We start from the raw sequence: 22,827 nt of genomic DNA on the forward strand, positions 1-22,827 counted from the left end.
TCTCCCTGACCCTGCGGGGGAGTCAGGCAGATACAGCCTCCTGGAAGTGGGCGCCAGAGAGGGCTCGGGCCAATGTGCAGCTAAAATCTTCACTTTGCCTACTTAGGGTGAACGTGACTTGGGCGGGGGGGGGGGAGCAGGCAAACCCTAGGGGCACAGTTGGGAGACGGGGGCCAAGTGTCACTAAACCAAGAGAGGGAAAAGGAAGGACGTAAAAGCGGCCACTTCCCTGCACCTTTAAAAGTCCGAGCACGTTGGAGTCCTGATTATCCATTAACCTGATGGGAGTGTATTTCCTGGGGGTGGCGTTTCTCGCCAGCCCTGCAATAAGAGAAGAGACGACCAGGCAGTCAGGGCTGTTTTGCCAGCCCTCCTCTTTCTCTCTCTATCTCTCCCCCCCCCTTATCAGCAATTCAGATTGCATGCAAATCTCCAGCCTTTCTCAGCCGGGCGCAGGGAGAAGGAGCAGGAGCATTTCTCCCTGATCAGAGCTGGGGGAAAGGAGAAAAAAAAAAAGCACTCCCCGTTGGGGTGTCCCCCCCCCCTTTCCTTCTCCCCACGCTGGAGCCCAAGTAACCTCCCCTGGGCGCGCCCGGGCTGCGGCGAGCGGGGCGGCTTTGTTCGCCCCGGTGCAGTTTGGGTGACTCCTTGGGGGAAGAAGAGGGTTTTGTTCGCCGCTGGATGAGCCGCTTCGGTTTCTTTTGTGCGGCGATGGGGGGCAGGCGGAGCGGGGCTGCGGGGCTCTCCGCCTGGGCGCTGGCGCTGCTGGCCGTGGGGCTGGGGGGCTGCTCGGGCAGCTGTCCCGAGCCGGAGTTGGAGAGGAGAGAGGAAGAGGCCAACGTGGTGCTGACGGGCACGGTGGAGGAGATCATGAACATGGACCCGGTTCATCACACTTACTCCTGCAAGGTAACGCGGCGGCGGGGCCAGCAACGTCCCCCTGCGCTGGGGGGAGGGCTGCGCTAAACGGGCCAGGGACCAGGCAGCGTGTAAACGGCACCTCGCCGCTCCGGAGTGAAACCTTCTTTCGCAACTCTTGAGCGATCTATTCCTTCCTTCCCCCAGCTCTGCTCCACTTGTTGCTTTCCCCTCAGCGGGGCAGCATCTAGCCCGACCCCCACCCAGGGGCTGGAATGAGCCCTGGGGAGATTCCTGCCCAGCGAGGCATCAGCTCTGCTCCAGCTAAACACACAAGTTTGTGGGCAACTTGGGGCTTTCACTAAAAAAAAGTTTCCTTGCCGTGTAATTTCTCCTTCTTCATGGTTTTGGTCGCTAAACTTAGATCGACGGGGTTTTTAATGGAAGGAACAATTTTTTTAAAAAAAAAATCCTCCCTAAAATATGGGGTAGGTGGAAGTAGTCGCTGTGGGGAATGGAGCAAGAAGAAATGGATCATTTTTACGCTTCTTGTCTGTTCCGTGTTTCCCTTCTGTCTCCCATCTTCCTCCCCCTGGCATCTTGCAAGAAACGCACTGATTCCGAGCCCCCTTAGAACAGTGTAAACCTCAGTAGGTTTATTCCTGATTTACCCTAATGGTGTAACAGAGGAGAATCTGGTCCCTTCTTTTCACTTTCTCAACTCCGCCCGGCCCCCCCCCCCCCAATCCTAACAAGTGCGCTAAATAAACCGTGAACTCTCTCAGATTGCAGCAGTCCAAAGAAAGCAATAGCAAATCCCCCCCCCCCCCAAAAAAAAAATTTCAGTTCCTGGAAAGTTAATCTGGAAACCACTCTCCAAATATTTATTTTAATGTGTGCGGTAGTAAAACTTTAAATCTGAACAAGTTCCTTTTTCTGCAAGAACATGTGTTTTTTATTGTGTGAATTGAGGCTTCAGTGTGTAATTATATATTTTTAGATTGCGAGGGTTTTTCTTTTTCTTTTTTTAAAAAAAGCTCAAACAACTGCTTCAAGGGGAATTTGTAAAGGCTGCTTTTAAAAGGATTCCCCCACCCCTCGCCCTTTAATGTTGAATGTGACTCTCTGCTGTCTGGCTGGTGCTTGTGCGGGTTCCCTTGCTGTGAACCCATCTCCATGTTTGCTCTAAAAGCATCTTGAGTTTCTTCAGCACAAGCTATTGTTTAACTATGAATCTGGCCTCTGGCTATGGGGTTTTAAAGCTAAGAGACAGCACTGAGCAACCTGAAATGCCATCCGCCTGGTCCTCAGCAAGCATGCTGCAAGGTTTAACCCTTTCCAGGAAGGGAGGCCTTCTGCAGTGACTCACTTCTTGTTAAGGCGGTGGCTTAAAATGCAGATACCTGGGTGGGGCCATTCCCCTTTCCCTATTTCAATTGACTGTTCTGGCAAGTACTGAGGAACCTCCTGGAGTTAACCAGCAGGTCAGTCTTTAGTGGGACCTGGTATGATGCCAATACCGGTGCCCTGGCAGGAGATGTCAGCCAGTGTGGAAGGTGAGAGAAGCACTGGGAAGGATGGGGTGCATTAGGAAAAGTGCCCATCGGCTCTCTGGGGCAGCGTCTTGCAACCTTGTTGGACAGTTGTACCAACTGAAGACCTCCACTGTACCCTCATTCATTTGTCTTGCTCTACCTGCCCCCCCCCCCAAACCCATCAAAGCATGCTCCATACCCCAGTCTGATCAATTAGATCATAGACCCTCCAGGCTAGTGCAGGGACCTTTGTCTATCAAGTGTCTAGCACATTGTGGGCACATGAAAAGTTAATAAGCAATTGCGAGCAATTGGAGTCCTATGGCAGGTTGGGGCAAATGCAATCGAAAGGGAGTTGAGCAGCCTCAGTGCACCAGGAGGCCCAGTGCCAAAGGCTCATAATCAAAGCAGAAGGGATAACAAGTGTCCCATTACAGGGGGATGGGGGAGGAAATGTTCCAAGCCACCACTCCCCAGTCCCTTGCCCCCTCCAAACTTATGACCAATAATGGCTTTGCTTTAGGAGAGCAAAATCCAGATTTCGCTTCATCGGCACAAGACCCTAGCAAACCACTTCATTTCCACTCCTACTTTCCTAGTATCACAATCTCACCTGCTCTGCAGCTCTCCTGATGGACTGTTTGCGCATACTGTTAAAAGTGTATGCTGCAAGCACCCGGCATCAGGTTGGAAAAGAGACCTTTGAGTCACTGTGGATACAGCAATTCTCTGAGAACTTCAGCTCAATGCGTAGCACTGATCAAACAGGCTAATAGAATGTTAGAAACTAGTAGTAAAAGGATACAAAAAAAAAGACAGAAAATATCATAATGCCACTATATAAATCCATGGTGCACCCACACGTTGAATATTGTGTCCAATTCTTGTTGCCCCGCCCCAGAAAGGATAGAGAGGAACTGGAAAAGGTTCAGAGAGGGGCAGGGAGAACTGTGGTCTATTGGGCGTGGCTTTTATTTTTAGCAACTACCTAGAAATGCATCCCACTCTGCTTGGAAAAAGCATGCTCGGGAAGATGGAGGCACGTTACAGATGAGACGTGTAGGCTATTTTATTTGATACCCCTGCTTTATTGGCATCCTAGTAGAACCCAGAGACCCCAAACAGGAACCCTTTGTGCTACTAAGATGCGTTTTCAGCCCCAAAGACCTAACAAATTCACCCCCAAAACCCTGATCTCACATCTGCACCAGAAATGCCCATCTCATCTGGGTTTGGCAGTATTGCCAGCTATCATGACTTGATTGTGATATTTGGGACTTTTCTTTAAAAAAAAAAAAATCCCAACTACTAAAATCAAGTGGCTATGTGAGACTCCAGTTTTTTTGAAGAAGTTTTTAGCCCTCGTGGCTGTAGAGGAAAAGCTTGAAAAAAGACTTGAAAGCCAGAAGCCAAATAAAAAAGAACCCCAAGTCTCCCTCTCAAAATAAAATCTCATTAGTTTGGCACGACTCACAATTTTTAAACGTTTAAGCTTGGCAGTGCTGCTGTTACCATTGGCCTGTTTTTTATTTTAACCTTTATTTAAAATACTTTCAAACAACTGAAACCTACTTTTTTGCTGAAATTCACTCTTGTGTAAGTGTCTTTCAGAAGTGCCCTTTTCTGAATCTGTCTAAATGCACCTGGCCACATTTTGCCCTTGGCTACAGCCATGCACAGTGACTTGCATAGGTAAAACCAAGGGCAAAAATCTCCAAGGTGCAGAAGTGATTCTACTGGCTCAGCTAGCAAGAAAATGCCTACCCCTTTCCTTACTACAGGATCGCTAGTAATTGTTCCTTAAAACCTAGGGTTACCTCTGAAATCCAACATCTATTTCATGGCAGCTTTTCTTAGTGTAATAGGAAATGTAAGGGCTGAGTCCATGGTATGAGTTACCTTAAATACACACCCAAAAGAGCGAATGGTTATGGGTGCTGGGTGGTCTGTGTGGAGCAGGCCTGGGAATATCTGGAGAAGATTCTCATGTGCTGCTTTAGCATATTCCTCCCTGGTTAAACTCTAACCATCAAAGTTGAAGCCTTTGATATACAGAGATAAGCAGGTTAGGACTAATAGAGGAAATTAAAGGTAGCGTTAGATAAACATCCTCAAATCGCTGCTGGCCATTCATTTGCTTTTGGAAGAGATTAACAGTCTGAGACCGGCCAGACATTCAAACTGTTGCATTAACACTGAGACTTGCGAATCTTTCCTTCCCTAGCCGGGTGGTATTTCAGGGACAGTAACTAGGTCTATTTCCCTTATACTTTGCTCCTGAGCAATGGCCCGAGATCACGATCGATCGTGCTTTAGGAGATTGCTAATGGGCACGGCTATTCTTTCTGCGCCTGGCGTTCTTCTCCACTTGGTTCTCAAACCTCTCTCCTTCTGGTGTCTTTGTTTGACCTGACATCCGTGCGCTACCGGTAGATGCTCCAGTCAACAAACTTAGCTGGGATCCAGCCCCATAGGAAGCCTTGGGAAGTATATGGGCCCTGTTGCCACCAAGTAATGTGTGCTATCGTGGGGAGACCTGGATTTGGATGATAAATGTGTCTGAGTGAGGTGAGGCCTTGTGCTTTGCTAACTGAGTCCTAGTCTACACTACAACGTACGTCGCTCAGGGGTTTGGAAGGAAGTGGGAGAAGCTCTCCCGTTGGCGTAAGGCACAGCTGCAGCGTTGGAAGTGTGGACAAGCCCTCAGTTTGGCCTGGCTGCCCCTCGGCTCTGAAAAGCGCCAGCTATGGGAGGGTAGGGTGGGGCTGCAGGTCGGGGCGAGGGGCATTAGCAGAGCGATGCAGATGGAACCCTGCACAGAGCCTGGCTACCACTGACATTAGCCTGTGTCGTCAGCTCTTCATTTTCCAGGTCTGCTGAGGTCCAGCAATAACTCTGCGGCCTCCCAGCCATTGCCCGGCTCCAGCTCATGGGATTGAAAAGCTTCATTCTGGGGAAGCGTCCAGTCTCTTTAGAAACTTAGACCCACCCCAGAACCTTGCAGCTCCTGGGATTCGCCGGTGTGGGAATCTCTCTCTAGGCTTGTTTGAGACCAAGTCGCTTCAGCTGCCTGCGGCACTTCCAATTGCAGGAAGGATTTCCTGGTCTTTTGGGAGATGCCTTTCCCTCTAGTTTGCATTTCACTTTAAATACATTCTTGCCCCGTGTTTCTCAAATACAAGTGCTGCTTCTGCTGCCCCCCTCATCTCGCCAGCCCTTAGGAACCCCTGAGGACACCCTCTTGATCCCAGTATTCCACATGTTCCTTGGCCAAAGAGAGAGAAGGAGATCTCTTAACTATTCTGGTTGGCAATTAGCTTGAGCCTCATTTTTTCCTTCTCGTGCCGGGCATTTTTCTTCTCAGTGTAGCCAACGAGTCACCGGAGAAGAAGCCTTAATTGTATTTGATGATGAATGGGATGCCCGTCAGGTAATCGTCCGCTGGTGCCTCTTGCATCCGAGGCATTCTAAGAATGAAGCGTGGGAAAAGAGCCCCTAGCTTCTGTTACTTTGCTCAGTGCAGCAACCTGATCTTCAGGGCCTCCCTGTCTGAAGTCTGAATATATATTCACGCGGATAAAGCGAAAGCGCGGGCTGTTTCAGCTGAGGGCTTTCTGGCCCGGATGGTGAAAATGTCTGTTCACCATTCAACACAAGACGGTCTGTCTCTTTTTCCCCCCCCTGCTGCCCCCGCCATTAGTGAGTTGTTATTACTTAGTTAAGCTGCGACTTTTCTGAGGAGGGGGTGGGGGTGGGAGCGGGGGACGGTTGCCCGGAGGGTTCTACCAAAGCGCACTACTCTTGCTGGATGAGAATAGGGTGAGGCGGGTGCTGCTTAGGAAAGTGCCTCGACTTGATTCTGTGGATAAATGTAACCACAGGCAGTTCTGCTGCCGCACAGAGTGCTTCAAAAAAAAAACAAACAAAAAACCCCTAGCCTGTAGTGTGGAAGGCTGGCAGGGAATTGGGAGGCTCCCCTTTGCCTTTCACAGAGTTCAGACCAGCATTAATCTAATGCAAGCAGGGAACTGCATTCCTTAATTCTCTATATCCTGCCCCTCACCTGAGCGGGTGTGTCCCGGGCGGCCCCTACCTGCTTCTCTGTCTCATCTGGGAGCACTTGTGTGCAGATGTCTCTCTCGGTGCGAATACAGGGGATTCCTGTAAGATCAGAAGAGAGGACAAAGCTGCCTGTTAGTCACCCCTGCTCGCCATGGGAAGCTGCTCGCTGGCTGATTGCCATCACACGCTCCAGAAAGGGCTCGCACCAGCTGGGTTAGGTACAGCTGAGCAGCTGGACTTTGAAGCTGGTTGCTGCTGGGACTGAGTCAGGCAGAGAAAATGGCTTCTGAGCGCACTTGTATTGCTTGCCCACCCTTTCCCCCCTTGCCTCTGAAGCCAGCAAAGTGTGACTTCAGCTTTAGGTTGGGCTGCCCGGGGCCAAGGAATGGCTTCTGGACCCTTGCAAATCTTTGCTCTGACTTTACCGTGGCGTAAAGTGACGTTGGCACAAGCGGTGGTAAAGTCCCCTAAAGCCAGGGGGGGCCCTGGGAGTGGGAGGGAGGGCAAGCAGGCTACTGGAGCAGGGCTTGTGGACAAGCCCAACGTGAGCTCCTCCAAATCTATTGCAGCGTCTGCTTGCCACACCTGAGTCCCCCTCTGTGCATGCCTGGGCCGTGGTGGTCTCCGAGGGCGTCCCTTGCAATTGTATTGAGAAGTACAGACTGCTGCTGAGCAGGTTGGAATGCAGGAATTACCTGGGGCACGTTCTGCAATGCAGGGGCGGCCTTGTCTCCGGCCTCCTTGAAAGATGCATCCTGCAGATCCCCTTTTCCTCTCTCCCGCTGCCTGAGGGAGACCTGACTGGAGAGACGCTATTTGAACCTGGCTCCAGACCACTGAGGGCCTTGAAGGTTGTTAGCAACACAGACTCCGAGCCTTCAAATATCATGAGTCTGGCCCCAAGAATGTGAGAGTGAGAGTAAAAACCCGCCATGGGCCTCGATGCTGGACCCGAGTGGCACGGAGCATTGGGATGATGCACTTTTTTGGTGGTCCTGCCCCAAAGGCAGCTGCTGTGCTGTGTACGAGCTGCAGGCAGGGCAGTCTGTGGTCCAGTCCCGAGGTTGGACTGTGGTTGCTGGGTCCTGCTCCAGAGCCGATGGTAGGTGCTCTGTTGCAATCTGTGTATCCAGGAGCAGAGATAAACCCAGCATAGGGTGACCAGACATCCTGATATTAGGGACTTTGTCTTATAGGACCCTATTTACCCCTTCATAGGACTTTATTGCCCCCCACCCCGTCCTGATTTTTCACATTTGCTATCTGTGCAATACACCAAGGGTTTGAACTACTCTGACACTTGAATGGCAGATGCTTCTCCTAAAGGGACAGTCAGGGCCTTTGCTAATGCCTTAGTGTTTCCCCCTCCTCATCAGCAATGCTTTTCCCTTGCCCCCAAAGGGGGAGTGGGAACATGTGCACTGGCAAGCTGTTTCTGATCCCCTTTCAGTCTTCCTTGCAACATGCTCCGTGGAACAGATGTGTGGGACTGGCTGTCAAGGCTCCCGAGTCCTCTTGCTGACGATGCCGTTGATTCGCTTTGTAACCTTGTGAAGAGTGCCCTGATCGCTCAGCCCCTCAGTTTCCCCATCTGTAAAATGGGCCCGGCACTTGCAAAACACACATTAAGATGTAGGGCAAAAAGTGCTCTCATGCCAGGGAGGCTTTCTCTTGCGTCATCTGCGTGGAGGAGCATGAGCCCAGTTTTTAAACCCCGCAAATCTCCTTTAGACCATGTTAATGTGAAGAGCCACTGTCTCATTTCGGAGGGTGGCTTCCAGAGCCTCTTGCCTGTGGACTCCTCCCTCCCCCGCGGCGGCATGGTTTAATATTGCATGCTCTGAAGCTCACTAGGGGAGTTGTGACAGCTGTGGAAAGCAGGTGACTGACCTCTAGGTGGCTGGCCTGGTGGAAAGCATGGGGAAAAGTGAGGGCTGACTGTGCTCACAGGTATTCTGGAGTAGCCACAAAGAGACCTAGGCTCTCAGGTTAACACTGACATGCCGCAATGTATACGCTTGCTAGCAAGCTGCTCGCTTCCTCCTCGAGCAGATCTCTCCATGAACTCTTATTGCATAGCCAGAGCTCTGTGTTTCCTGACCACTCCCTTAGGAGGGAATCACAGTAGCAAGGGGACCTTTAACTCCTGGGCAATAGATAGGGAACTTGTCTGGTGTGTTCCTCCCCCACCCCCTCCCATGGTGTGCAATAAATTATTCCCATTATCCTGGCCTCTTCCCTCTGCTCCATGCATTTCTTTAGGAGCAGTTTTGAAAAGGCGAGAGCATGCCACTGGGGACAAGCTGGGAGCTCAGTGCGTTTTGATTTGCTTGCAGATCTACTTTGCTCAGCTGGTTTCTTCTCCTTTTTTGGAGGGGGTGGGATGAGCTGGGGAATCTGCCGGCTGCTGGGTTATCTCTGCGGTAGAAGATCCTGTCTTCCCGCGGGGAGAAATAAACCCTTGTCTCATGGCCAGACATTTTATTTTCCTTACTGAAGTTATATGAGCGAGGGGAGCTGTGCTTTACTGCCAGCTTGTCCAAATATTACAGCAAACAAAGTCTGCTTCAAGCACAGGCTTCCTGTAACAATTTATAGGAACGCGCACTGCCCAAACAACTGCCTCTTGTAACTAAACAGAACACTGTCTTCCCCGGCTCTCTTGCCCCGGCCTGATTGGCTGCTCCCTTGTCAGAGCGGGGAAGATTCACTTCTCCCCCTCCAACTCTGTTCTGCCCACGCTCTCAATGCTCCTGCGTCAGAGCTATGATCCCTGGAATGGATGGAGACCGCTTTCTCTAGCTGGTCAAGGCTGCTGTCTCTCTGGCTTGGGGGCGTCCCTGGCTTTAGCACACACACTCTGTCTTTTCAGAAGCAGTGTTGCAAATCGGACTGAGAAGAAAATGCCAGATACCAGGCTGTGCAATGTATGAAATCTCTGAGGGAAATATTTCAGCGATAACCCAGCACAGTGTCCTATTGACCTAGGAAAGGAGGATTCCCCGTGAGAAGGAGTTAACTTGAAAACTCCCCTTTGGGAGGCCAGTTGTGGCCTCGGACAGTTACTCCTGCACTCTCTTGTTAACTTGGCAGCCTGTGTTTGCATCAGGCTGGTCGACTTCCCCTGCCTGCACAGCGGCTGGAGACGGACAATTATGGATCTGGTTTCCCTGGGAGCATCCAATCAAATATGACACCCTCTGCTGGGAACCATAATTCCCTTATGAGTCATGGGCAGAACCAGGGCAGATGTGACTGACATTCTCGTCTGTCGCTCTGCCAGCTTCATGTGGCTGCTCAGTGTCCCTTGCTGCCGGGTACCGGCTCTCAAAGTCCGCCCTCGGGAAGATGTACCAGGAAATCAAGGTTCAAACTATATTGGATGAAACCAAGTCTTAAAAGTTTTCAGATACCTTAACCATGGCCTAACGCAATAAGTAATATAACACTGAGGCTAGCTCTGTGGAAGCCATCTGCAGCAGAAGCAGGGCATGGCAAGGGGTTTGTTTTTGTTTTTTGGTCTCTGTTGCAAAGGAGACTCTCCTAAGCAGGATGCTATAACGTAGCTCCGCCAACTGATGCACCAGAAAAGCCCAAAGCCAAAAAGGAGGCAGTGGATGGCTGTTCCCTCCTCTGTCGGTTTCTGTATCCAAGGGGATTGCGGAGCGGTGCTGGCATGCCCAGGGCCGAAGGGAAGGAGACTGGGAATGTAGCTTGTATCAATCACTTTAATAAAAAACAAAAAAAAACCCTAAGATCCTCAAACGCTGACACCTTTTCTGGCAAGTTTCAGCCTTGGGTGAATTCTTACGCCGCGGATGCACCTTGCTGCGACTTGAAGGGCAATCGCACGTGTAACCCTAGGCACCTGCATTGCGGAGGGGAGCCGGGGGCAGCATTTTCTTGTTGCTGCTGACGTTTATCCCACCAACCCATCATGAGAACGGCCAGACTGGGTCAGACCAAAGATCCATCTAGCCCAGGATCCTGTCTTCTAACCGTAGCCAATGCCAGGTGCCCCAGAGGGAATGAACTGAACAGGTCATCATCAAGCGATCCATCCCCTGTCGCCCATTCCCAGCTTCTGGCAAACAGAGGCTAGGGACACCATCCCTGCCCATCCTGGCTAATAGCCATTGATGGACCTATCCTCCATGAACTTATCTAGTTCTTTTTTGAACCCTGCTATAGTCTTGGCCTTTATAACATCCTCTGGCAAGGAGTTCCACAGGTTGACTGTGCCTATTCTATTCTGTTCCCCTCCGGGTACTGTAAGGCCATGCTTGCCAGGGCTCACTCTGCCCGTGGCTCAGACACTGTTGTTTTATATAGTGCAACCGACGTGCATGGAGCTTTGCAGGCGTACAAGGCAGGCTCCACCCTAGAGGAGTCTGTAACCCGAATGGGAATGAGAATCCCAAATGGCTTTCTCATGGTTGCTGGGTTAGCTGCATCTCTGTCCCCTTTCTGGCATCCTCCTTGTGCCTGTACCTCCCTGATTCTCCCACTCTTAGGCTGGGCCTGGGCTATATCACCTTGCGAACCAGCTGCATGGGCCTTGCAGGTCCAGCTGGGTTCAGACACTTGCAGTTCTTCCCTCTGGGAATGCTAGGAACTGATCAGCCAGCTGCCTTGCACCAAAGGGTTGTTTTTTAAACAGTAGGAGCAAAGCATTTGGAGAGAAGATTTTAAAAGTCCAGCCTACATGTGTGTCTCTCACCCCCACTGGAAGGACTCTAGGTATGCGAGGCAAGCCTAACTCCTTCAGACACCTCTGTCTGCTTTCCCTGTCCAACAGCCTGAATGGCTACCCACCCTTTGTGAGCAAGTCCCTTTTCTAACTGCTGTAGGGTTTTTGTTTTTTTGTTGTTGTTGTTGTTTTTTTCCCCTCCATCTTCTGGTTCCCAGGGCTGGTCCTGCCCTCGTTTTTGTCTCTTATCAACTTGAAGTGTTTGCTGAGAATTGGCTTATGTGGAGCCATCCTACTGGTTTTCTCCCCCACTTCCCCCGCTTACAGCTTCCTATAAAACAAAACCAATGTCTTGATAGAGTGAACACCACGGTCACCAGGTCAGCTTGCAGTATTCATACCTAGGGCCCTACCAAATTCATGGTCCATTTAAAAAATCCTAAATTTCATGATTTCAGCTATTTAAATCTGAACTTTCACGGCGTTGTAATTGTAGGGGTCCTGACCCAAAAAGGAGATTGGCTGGGGGGTTGCAGAACTGCTACCCTTACTTCTGCACCGCTCCAGGCAGCGGGGTTGTCTTCAGAGCTGGGCAGCTGGAGAGTGGCGGCTGCTGGTCGGGAGCCCAGCTCTGAAAGCAGAGCTACCGCCAGCAGCAGGGCAGATGTAAGGATGGCGTGGCATCGTGTGGCCACCCTTACTTCTGCGCTGTTGCCTGTAGAGGTGGGCCCCCAGCTGCCCCCATCCTCCAGTCACCCAGCTCAGAAGGCAGGGGCGCAGAAGTAAGAGTGGGAATACCACAGTCCCACTGCATGCATCCGATGAAGTGAGCTGCAGCCCACGAAAGCTCATGCTCAAATAAATGTGTTAGTCTCTAAGGTGCCCCAAGTCCTCCTTTTCTTTTTGCGAATCCCCCTAAAATAATCTTGTGAACCCCCCACCCCCACAACTCTCTTTTGGGTCAGGACCCACAATTTGAGAATTGCTGGTCTCCTCTGTGAAATCTGTAGAGTATAGAGTAAAAGCACGTAAAGGACCAGATGTCACGGTGGGGTGGGGGGAACCAAATTTCACGGTCCGTGGCCTGTCTTTTCTGGCTGTGAATTTGGTAGGCCCTATTCATAGGCCCTGGTTACAGAGCTGCTCCGTTTCCATCACAGGCCATCACCTTCCCTCGGTGTCGGTACTAGGGGTGGGGAAGGGAAGCTGGGCCAGTCTTGCACCTGAGGATGGTTCTCCCCCTCCCTGCGGGCATGTTGCTTAGTGAACAGTGCATGACTGCTGGGGAGGACAGGACAGTGGGATGCAGTCGGGCAGCTGTTCCTGCTGAATCCTCATACTGCTTCGCAGCAAGAAACTACTGCAGGAGCTGTGGGCTGGGGACGCAGGGAGAGAAATGTGCGACTTTGCTGTCCGCTCCCGCCCTGGCGGGAGGTTGCTATGACAGACCCAGGGGATCAAATCCCAAATACAGTGTGCAACCCTGTAATAGGTCGGTCACACCTGCACCTGACACACACCCAGAGGGAGGAGGGGGTCTTTCTCTTGCACTTTTGACAATGTTTCTGTGACAAGAGATTGAAAATTGACTTGGTCTACCCCTCCACTCCACCAGCAGGCAAATAAAGTGTGTCTGTGTGTGTGAGAGGAATTCAGGTTGGGCAGAGAGGACAATGCCCATAGTGATCTATTCTCACTCACGTGTTACTGCTCTTGGTGGACTAGCTCATGAAATTCACTCCCCTTGAGGTTTTATAAACCCTGTTCACCAAGCCCCCAAAGAAAGCTCCAGTTTAGAGGAGTGAAGATTCACTAGCTCTCGGGCTCTGACCTGGGTGGCGTCGCGTTCTCATACTGGGACCTCCTGTGTTTTCTCTCCCTTTGCTCTAGGTGAGAGTCTGGCGGTACCTAAAAGGCAAAGACATCGTGACGCACGAAATCCTCTTGGATGGTGGGAACAAAGTGGTAATCAGCGGCTTCGGGGACCCCTTAATTTGCGACAACCAGGTCTCAACGGGGGACACCCGCATTTTCTTCGTCAACCCCGCCCCCCACTACCTGTGGCCGGAACACAAGAACGAGCTGATGCTGAACTCCAGCCTGATGCGGATTACCCTGCGCAACCTGGAGGAGGTGGAGCACTGCGTGGAAGGTGAGGCTGGTTCCTTGCATGTCCCCTTCTCTTTCTCTGTCTTCACCCCTCACTCCCGCAGGGCTGGCTTTCTTTGTGCATCTGTACAGTAAGAACCCCCGCACTGGGGTAATGGGGTGAAGTCCTTGTAGAGCCAGGGAAAGAGAGCTGATTGGCTGGGTGAGCTGTCAAACACCCAGAGACAGAGGGGAGGGACTTCCCTTCCTTGCAAAGTCTTCTGGGGAGGAAAGTCCTCTATAAAACTCCCTGGCTTCCAGCTGGGAGTCAGAGTTGCAGGAGAAAGTGTTGGCTGGAGGAACCTGAGCCTGGGGGATTTGTTATGCAGGGGATTCCTTGGTGGGAACTGATACTGTCTCATCAGATAACTGTGTGTGGATGGCTGATGACTAGAAGTGAAGCCCCGTTCTGGGAAGTAGCCGTTAAAATCAATATGGAGCCAAGCAATGTCATTTTCACTTTACGCTACAAACTTTGGTCAATGCAAGTTATGTCAGCGTACAGTGACTCCGGTTCAGACTTTTTCTGTTTTGTAACTGGTTCACTTAAGTCATCCCTGCAAACTCAGACAGGGATCTGAGAAGCGAGCCGGCTTCTTTCCGGCTCCTGTAACCTCAGCAGGAATAAAACTTCCATACCTAGGTACAAAGGGCAGAACTTGGCCCAGCAGTTAAAGTTGGTGAATAAGCTTGATGAACGAGCCGTAACTTGAATTAATCATAGTCTGCCATAGCTGTTGTGACTGACCAGTGTTAGCAAGTGAAGGTAGCAGACGTGTTCTTTGCTCAGATCAGCAGAGCGGACAATAGGAAAAGCTTCCGAACTGTCCGGGTGGTTAAGCACTGGAACAAATTACCTGGGGAGTTGTGGAATCTCTGTCACTGGAGGTTTTTTAAGAACAGGTTGGACAAACCCATGAAGGATGGTGTTGATGATACTTGGTTCTATCTCAGTGCAAGGGACTGGACTAATCACCTGTCGAGGTTCCTTCCAGTCCTACATGTTTATGATTCTAGGATTCTAAATATCTGTGGGAGGTGGGGAGGTCTGATTTCTCAAGGGAAGGTGTAATCCAGGCTGCATCACTTGGAGCAGAACCATGCTTCGAGGGCAGCAGAAATCTCTCAAGGGCTAGGGAGAGTGTCTTTTCTCCAATCCCCCCAGTAAATGCACGTTTTACTACTACCTTGCCCCCTGCCCCACCGTCAGAAGAGGTCTGCATAGGCATCAATGCTATTCCTATACTGGGACCTTCTGTTAAGTATTGAGGACATTCTCACAGAGGCCAAGTGTACTGTGTCTGCAGCACTCGCCTCTACTGACTTGGAGCAAGATACCATGACTCCGATTTAGGCCTCCTGCATGGTCCTGGATAGCCCGTACGCCTGCTGAGCACCTCATCTCTTCAGTGACTATTTAACTTGACCCATCAGCACTGTCTCACTCTGCTGTGGGGCGAGTCTCAGAAATAAGCATACGTCAGGGGAGATGCCTGATCAAACAGCTGTTAGCAAGTGTCTCTCTGTCTGTGTGAGAGCGAAAAGAGCTCCTGCAGTCGGTCTAGATACCAATGTCCGAATGTGCCAGTTACCGTGGTTATCACAGACAGTACTGTGACCTATCATATCACAGCAAGGAAGGCTTCCTGTAACTGCTGTATGTGCATTTTTAATGTGGACTTGATCCATCCAGATGTGGAATGAAGCCTCTTTATATAGGGACCAGAACTTTCTCCCCGCTGATGCTCCCTGTTGTCCCCATTACCCACCCATGTTGAAAATGCACTCTTCTAAAATCCCACTTGCTGGGATCTAAATTCCCTCCCTTAACGAGTGGGTTAATGTTCAAGGCAAGAGTTCCCAGTTCCTGGGAAGTACATTGACCCCAAGCCTCTCAGTTGGGGTCTGAATATTCCACATGCGGCCCTACGAGCAGATGAATAAACAACGGAAAGAACACAGGAATTCTGTGAGAACCAACAGATAAACATGTGGATCAGCTCCTTCCTCCTTTCTGGTGGTACGGAGGAAAGGGCAGAACCCTTTCCTGCAGCTTTGAATGCTTACAGAGGAGTAAGTGATTGAGTATGTGGGGACGGCCGAGAAGGCTAGCGGAACAGAGTGGTTCCCAAAGCGAAGGCTGTGTGTGCAAGTGGCTTTTGTAGGAGGGCTGCAACGTGGAGAGCAAGGTGGTTGGGCATGTCCAGTTGTGGTTATGTATGACCCACTGCATTCCCTATGCAGTGTATATATACTCCCGGCTAAAGATTGCCCTGCTCCTCAATGCTTTTAGGGTGGGGCCTGCCTTTTTCAACCGGTCCAATACCTAGGACAGTCTTTCTCTTCACCCTTCCCAGTCTTGGTTTGCTTAGCCCTTTAGGCCCAGATTTTTACAGGTGTTGCTTGGCTCAGCTTTGCAATGTGTACCTGACTTGGGAGCCAAAGTATTCTTTCCAAAAGTGCCTTAGGCAATGAAGTTCCTTTTGAAAATGAGACATGGGCTTTGGACGTCTAAAGATCTGGGCCTTAATCTCTCCTGTCCCCTCCTCAAGAGTATGAAGAGGACATTTGGAGGAAAGGTATTTTGGCCCTTGAGAAAAAGAATGTCCTGTCTGGACCATCTGCTTTGTCCTTTACCCACCCACTAAGGTACTGACTCCATGTTGGTGCAGCTCTCCTAGTCCTAACTTACTGAATTATTGATGGAGGATAGGTCCATCAATAGTCAAGATGGTCAGGGATGCAACCCCTTGCTCTGGTTGTCCCTAGCCTCTGAAGCTGGGTGTGGATGACCGTATGGATCACTAGATGATTGCCTGTACTGTTAATTCCCTCTGAAGCACCTGGTATTGGCCACTGTCAGAAGTCAGGATACTGTGCTAGATGGACCTTTGGTCTGACCCAGTTTTGGTCGTTCTTATGTAACCTATGAGTGACTACCATTTGTGGACTTTTGTAAGTTACTGCTAACAAATTTTGGACAGGATATTCAACCTTATGCATCCGGGCTTAAGCCTGTCTCTAACAACTGGAGATCAGAATGAGATGTAAATTGGAGGCAGATTATCCCTCATCTGCTATGTGGGGGTTCTTTAACTTTCCTTGAGCACCTTCTGCTGGATGCTTCTGGAGACAGGACACTGGACTAGGTGGATCTTGGGTCTGATCCAGTCTGGCAATTCCTACATTGTAGAGGGATGGATTGGCAATAAAGGATGTGTTTTGCTTAGTATCAGAGGTCCAGAGCAGGGTTTCACATGGACCCAGTGGATTGGTATGATCCATTTCTACTTTTGTCTCTTGAGAAAAGAGTCCAAAAGTTGCTTTGGCTGGAACAATCTGACCTAATGCCCATAGTGAAGCCTTTCCCAGCTGCTGCCTCTGGTCCTAGGGGAGTAAAACTTCAACTTTCCATTGTTAGAAGTAACTGGCTAAGGTAGTCCAGAGATGTCTCTTCCTGCCAGGAAGTGCTCGCACTGAATCTGGACATCCAAACATATAGATGAGCTTCCAGGAAAGGGCCTGCTGAATTTTGATGTCTTGTGCCTCCTCTTGAGGGTCAGAGTAGCCAGATGGGTGACTTCATTGAGGTGGACTAAAAACCCTGAAAAATGAATAATAATTAATAGTATAAACCCTGAAAAATGAAAATAATACAGCAGCCCCAGCTGTCCCTGAACATGAATATAGAAAATGCCCCTGGTGCATAAGGGTGTTAAAGGCACTAAACCTTGAGTCGATCTAAGTTCACCGACCATCTCTTGCATGTAGCCGTGATCTGGGTCTATATGATCCAAGTCCCATTCTGCAGAATATCCTTGCCTTAGGCCAGATAGCAGCTGACTCTGTCTTGGACTCCAGTTTTCTAGGAAGTTAATTGATCAGCTTGTTTCCTTTAACTAATTAAGAGTTTCTTCCTGATGGCTCACAGAGGAGCTATTGGTGTGTGGAGATGTGGTCATGGCTAACTGCTTTGGGGAACTGAGACCTTGGGGTGGGCTGGGATGGGGAGAAAAGGCTCTAAGATGGGACTGGAAAGCAGGCTAGGGAGAGCATTTCCATATAGGTAAGACTGAGTTAGATTGAGAAGTGGTCTGGTTCCTGAGTGTGGTGCTGGGAAAGAACAAAAACCAGGCGACCCGCAGCACTGATGTCTCAGCCAGAGGTCAAACATCTGTGTAGACCAAGCACAGATGTGCATGATGACACTGCAGTCAGTTATCTTTGTGTTCAGCAGACTCTGCGGCAGTTTGAGGTACACCACTCTCTTGGGAAAGGGAAATTCAGCAAGTTTCCTTCACCTGGCTGATTTGCTTTTCATCTGTCAATGTCTGAAAGTCAGGCCACGGCTGGACTATTACATATGCCGTACAGTAACTAGCTTGTTGTGGCCTGGGACAATCTGGCCTGGATAAAACCATGGCTTTTGTCCCAAACTCTGCCCAAATCAGAAGTCTCTCTCTTGGAGCCTGCAACATGTTCAGTTTGACTTATACCTCGTAGTTGCCTGGCTTGGGTTGGGAATGCCGTGACAGGGACTTTGGAGTCCAGACAAAACTCCTACGCTTTAGTTCCATCTTCTACAGATATAAGAGCATCAGAGGGACTCTCCTCCCAGGATGTCCTCATAACAGGGTTAAATCTAGCACAGTCCAGAGGGCGAAAACTCCGTTTCACAAAAAGAAAAGGAGTTCTTGTGGCACCTTAGAGACTAACCAATTTATTTAGTCTCTAAGGTACCGCAAGTCCTCCTTTTCTTTTCGCGAATACAGACTAACACGGCTGCTACTCTGAACTCTGTTTCACAGCAACTTTCAAGGTGGCGAAATGTTTTTTGTTCTGCCCTGGAACGAAATGAAAAGGTTCCAGGCATATTTGTGAAACAGAATTGTCTCAAAAAGCCAGTTTTCAGATCAAAAGCCAGAGCTTTTTGGTCGATCTCTAAATGGGGTGACTACATCAGTGAAGGTGCGAGGAGATTTGCTGCTGTCACTGCCTAAACAGAGTATATGGGAAGTAAGGGCTGACTGGCTATTACAGCTTATAACTGTGCACCAACTTCTGGCTGGGAGTGTGTGGTTTCTCCTTTGCACCTCAAGACATCTGGGTGAGCTTTGCTAGGGGAATGGCTTGTCTGATAAGCCCTTGGCCTTGCTGTATCAATTTCTGTGCTCTCTGTTAGCTAACCTGGGACTGGGCAGGTAGAAGTAGGAATCCTTGCTGAGGCTTTCAGGTGTGCTGGATTTTATAAGGGCAGATCCAGCAGATTCTCTTGAGCAAGGTGCTAGGTGTGATTACATAATTTTTTTTTCTCCCTGCTCTTTTGAGAGCTCAACAACTGACCCCTCCCCCGAGACCTTTGCCCAGATATGTCTCCGGATTTCACTTTGATCACAGCTTCGGTTTAAGAAAATCAAGAGTTTGTGTATAGTCTGCGTGCTGTCTCCACACTGAGCTGTCTGTGAGGAAGGAAGTTCAGATTCAAGCCTTCTGGGGCCCCGGCTAATGCGAATCCAGCACTGCTATTAAAAATTTCCTGGTAGGTGGCATGATTTGCATTTATTCTGGTACAATTGCCGGAGCTGAGATTTCTTCACTAGTGATGGGGACCTTGAACCAGGGATGAGTCATGTACATAATCTTTGCAGGTATGCTATGTAATTAAACCTGATGGCACTGGATACAGTAGACATGCACCATCCTGCATGTCTTGTTCCCTTGGAACGTTTAACCATGCTATTACTTTCGGTTCCTTTCTTCTCCCACCTCCTTCCTGATCGGTTCTCCTCCCTGGCACATGCTTCGCATGTAGTGTCTTTTGCATGTAGTGCTCAAGGGTCTTTACAAACTAATTATGCCCCGAGAGCACCGCTTTACACTGGGTTCTTCACCATCTTGCAGATCTGAGCTAGTGGGGGCGGGGTTTGGAGAGAGGGATAGAGAGAGTCTGTGATTCAGCCAAAGCGTAGCCGAACTGGGAACCAAATCAGAGTCCTTAGGCCCAGTCCTCTGCTTTAGCTGCTCCAGACCCCTACGGTAGCCACTTCCTGGTGTGGGAGAGCCTGACCTTACCTTCAGCTAAAGTGAGGGCAGCAGGTGTCTGCAGGTAATGCTGAGGAGCAAACTATTGAGCTGTCTTATTCCCTTTTGAGAGCAAACTCCAGTCCCCTGGAGACTGCAAAGCTTCCTTGCTCCGGATTGGCCAGAAAGGTTTCTGGTTGATTTGGGAGCTGCTCTGAAGCTGGGTTGCCTTGAAAGCATCTCTTAAAACCTCATTGTGTATCTCTCTTTGTCTTTTCCTGTTCACTTTTATTCCTTCCTCTCCCTCTCCTTAATACTGAGAGGTTTTGTCCTTGTAAACCAGCCCGTGCAAAATCTGCTTTTCAGTCTCCTTAAAGAGCTTGCTAGGAGTGCAGAGTGGGCTGTTTTTAGCAAGAAAATTGCTGGCATGGGGCTAGTGCAAACCATGTTTGGGTTGCAGGCATTCCCATGATCCGCTCTCTTTGCAGAACTCCCCGGCTCTGGACCCATTTCTCTTTTCTAATCCCTCCCTGGCCTGTTATTGTGTGTTGGGGCAGGGAGGAGGGGTCTGGAAAGGCTTGATGATTTTTCTTCAAGCTGTCCTCCACCCCCGCCCCCCCCTTCCCTCTTGGCTCTGTTTTGCGTTCAAGATAATGAGAACAGCATCACCACCTCCGCCTCAGGAGGGTGAGAAAGTTAGCCAGCAGCTGTGAAAGGGCAGTAAACTGTGAGAGAATCTTCTACTGTGAAATCCCGGGGTCACCTTCCCTTAGTTCAGGCTGCAGTGGAGTTCTACACCCAGGGCGGCTGTGTCCCAGAGCCAGGGGGTGAGAGGGCTGGTCCGGGGGAGAAGGGAAGTGGGGTCCAGTTTATGGGCCAGGTGCTGAGTCTCTGGCAGTGGATCAGTCCTGCTTTTGGGGGCTTAAAACCAAACTCTGTTTTGTAAATGGAATCCGCCCCTAGAGGGTCACGGTCTTTCTGGAGTTCTTTGCTAACAAAACCATCTGCACTTACATTCACTTGGGTAACATAATCTAGTGGATGGCACACAGGACTGGGAGTCTGGAGATTTGGGTTCTAGGCTCTACTCTGCCACTTACCGCAAGGCCTGGGGTTAGGTGCATGGACTCCCACCCACGCACCCCATCACTAGGTTAACCCCTTCTTTGCTTATGTTTGCAAAGTGCCTTGGGATCCTCTGCTGTTGGAACCTACATAAGCAGAATGGGGTCTCTGTCCCCTAGTGTTGGCTAGTCCATAGGAGTGGCTAAGAGTGTACTACAGCTGCCAGCCGGAAGAGTTATTACTTTAGCCCAAGCAGTAGAGGCATAGGTATTTAGCACTGAGAGTCCTGGGTTCAATTCCCCAGGGGAGTCAGTTAAGCTTCCTCACAGGGGCTCGCTGCAGCAGCGTGGAGCTTCGATTTGTGTAAGAAGCTCCGCAGGAACAGTTAATCTTGCATGGGAGGCTGCTGATCTGCAGAGACTTCCTCCACTTGCCCTTCCTCAGGATAAGAGCGTCCTGCTTCATGTCTGTGTGGCATCGGCTCAGTTAATGACCCAGCTGCTGTTCTTAAAATCCTCTTGGCCGTTGAGGTGGCACAATTTTGACGAGCTGACTCGTCCGCTGCGGACTCGTGGGCTGCTTCTGTTTTGCTTGTTCACATCATGAACTCCCAATCTGGACGGGACTGTGGGTCGTTAGTGTCGAGTGGCGCTGGCAACATCTGGGGCTCTGAATCGGACTTTTGGCCTCTGATTTTTCTGAGATGTCTTCTATTGTCCTGCTGGCTGCTGGATTCCTCTAACTGGCCTCTGGGCTGGGGCTGCGGAGTGATGGCCTCGGGCACCATTCAGACTAATGGCATTGCATGGAACAGGAGCATTTTCTATTTCAACTCTCCTCTGCCCCACTGTTAGACCCAGGCGAAATGGACAAGGCTGGATGTGAAGTGTGTGTGTGGTGGTGGTGGGGGGAGATGGGGCAGGATAGATGGCTGATGGATGCAAACACCAAAGGTAGGGGATTATTTAGGGTGATACATGGGATGAAAATAAGGGGGTGCCTACAAACTACTGTCAGACTTTTTGATGGAGAGAGAGATTGGACTGGAGCAGACACGAGCGTGCTGGCCGTGCTGTCCTGTCGATAGGGCATAAGGTTGTGGAGCAGGACCCGCAAGTTCTATTCCTGCATTTCCTAATAACTGTCTGGGCACTGAGAAGTAACGGATTCCCCCACCGCCCCCTCCACAGCTGGGGAAATGGAAGTATTGTTACTTGCCCATGTTCTGTAAAAAGCTCTCAGACCCTACAGATAAACTGCTTTGAAGTGCAAAGTGGTGGTGTTTCCTAAGGGAAGTCCCACTGCTCAGGACTTCTTTGAGCTCTCCTGGACAATCAGACACTGGCTCTGATGGTCTGCAACGTCTTCTCCGCCTCTGATGCTTGTGGCCGTTGGGAGGCAGATGAAATTGTGCTCCCACATTTCTTCTCCTTGGCCCTTAGACAGGGGGAAATGGCCACCTCTCTACCTGGATTGACAGACGTTTTGGTTACAGGCTGGATGGAAAGTTGTGAGGGATGCAGCATCCTTCTTCACATTAGATCAATGTAGCTGCTCCCCTGAAAATATACCAGGCAGCTTACTTGAAGTGGCTGGAAATCGGACTGCTTGCTGTGAAGCTCTTGGTTAGGGAAGGTGCCTGTGACTGGAACTGAGTGAGGAATTGCAGCATTATTCAGTGAATTCCCCACTGCTCCTCCCTGAGCAGCCCCTTCCTTCTTAGAAGACAGGACAATGGGCTAGAGGGACCTTTGGTCTGACCCAGTGTGGCCATTCTTATGTTCTTGCACAGAATCCAAAGGGGGTTTCCGAGGAGTACTGGTGGCATAAAATGACCCTCTAAAAGGAGAGGGGCCATAGTGACTTGAACCAGTATCGCATCCCCCTGGGAGGCAAGGGAATTCTTGCGGAAGCATGGTGGGGGGAGATGCTTGCATGGCCAGTGACTGTTCTCACCAGCCATGAGATCCCAATGCGTAGCAGCGGCCAGGAGCATACGGTGCTGATGCAGTGGGAACCAGGGTCTGGTTGGAAAAGAGGAGTTGACCTTTCAAACGGGTCTGGTTTTGAGATCTCCATGCCCCCCTCAGTCCCCATCCCACACTAAAATCTGTCTTCAGGACAGTCCTCTCCTCTTGAAGCACCCACTGGCCTAAAGTCACACAGAGGTCTTGGTCGTGGCTGGCTTTTACGGTGCTTATAAGGTCCCTCTTGTGACAGTCTGTTGCCTTGTTGTGCTTTTTTCGCAGGCTTGCGAAATATTTCAACCCTAATTCTTTGAACAGTTGCGCACACACACACACATCCAATGCTTGAGTGGGCCATCAAAGCAAAGCTACTGTCTGGGGGAAATCGGGGGTGGACGGAAATAGAGTGGTTCTTTCCTGTTTCCTGCCAGGAGGCAGTCACCCCTGTTTGTGTTGTCAAGGCCGGCTCAAAAATCCCTTC

General features: G+C 50.2%; 1 protein-coding gene across 5 annotated transcripts in view; it reads left to right on the plus strand.

Moving 5' to 3' along the window:
• The first annotated feature begins 376 nt into the window (after positions 1-376).
• AGRN (agrin) overlaps positions 377-22,827 on the plus strand; it is a 223,530-nt gene continuing 201,079 nt past the window's right edge. For 4 of the 5 annotated variants that reach the window (XM_078849297.1, XM_078849299.1, XM_078849298.1 and 1 more), the window contains exons 1-2: positions 380-909; positions 13,036-13,297. In XM_078849297.1, coding sequence (XP_078705423.1) covers positions 682-909; positions 13,036-13,297 — 490 coding nt within the window. In that variant the 5' untranslated portion in view covers positions 380-681. Of the gene's footprint in view, positions 910-13,035; positions 13,298-22,827 lie in introns of all 5 variants that reach the window. The other variant, XM_078849301.1, reaches the window with a different exon arrangement.

The sequence above is a fragment of the Lepidochelys kempii genome, chromosome 18 (genome assembly GCF_965140285.1).
Source record: "Lepidochelys kempii isolate rLepKem1 chromosome 18, rLepKem1.hap1, whole genome shotgun sequence".
Classification (NCBI taxonomy): Eukaryota; Metazoa; Chordata; order Testudines; family Cheloniidae; genus Lepidochelys; species Lepidochelys kempii.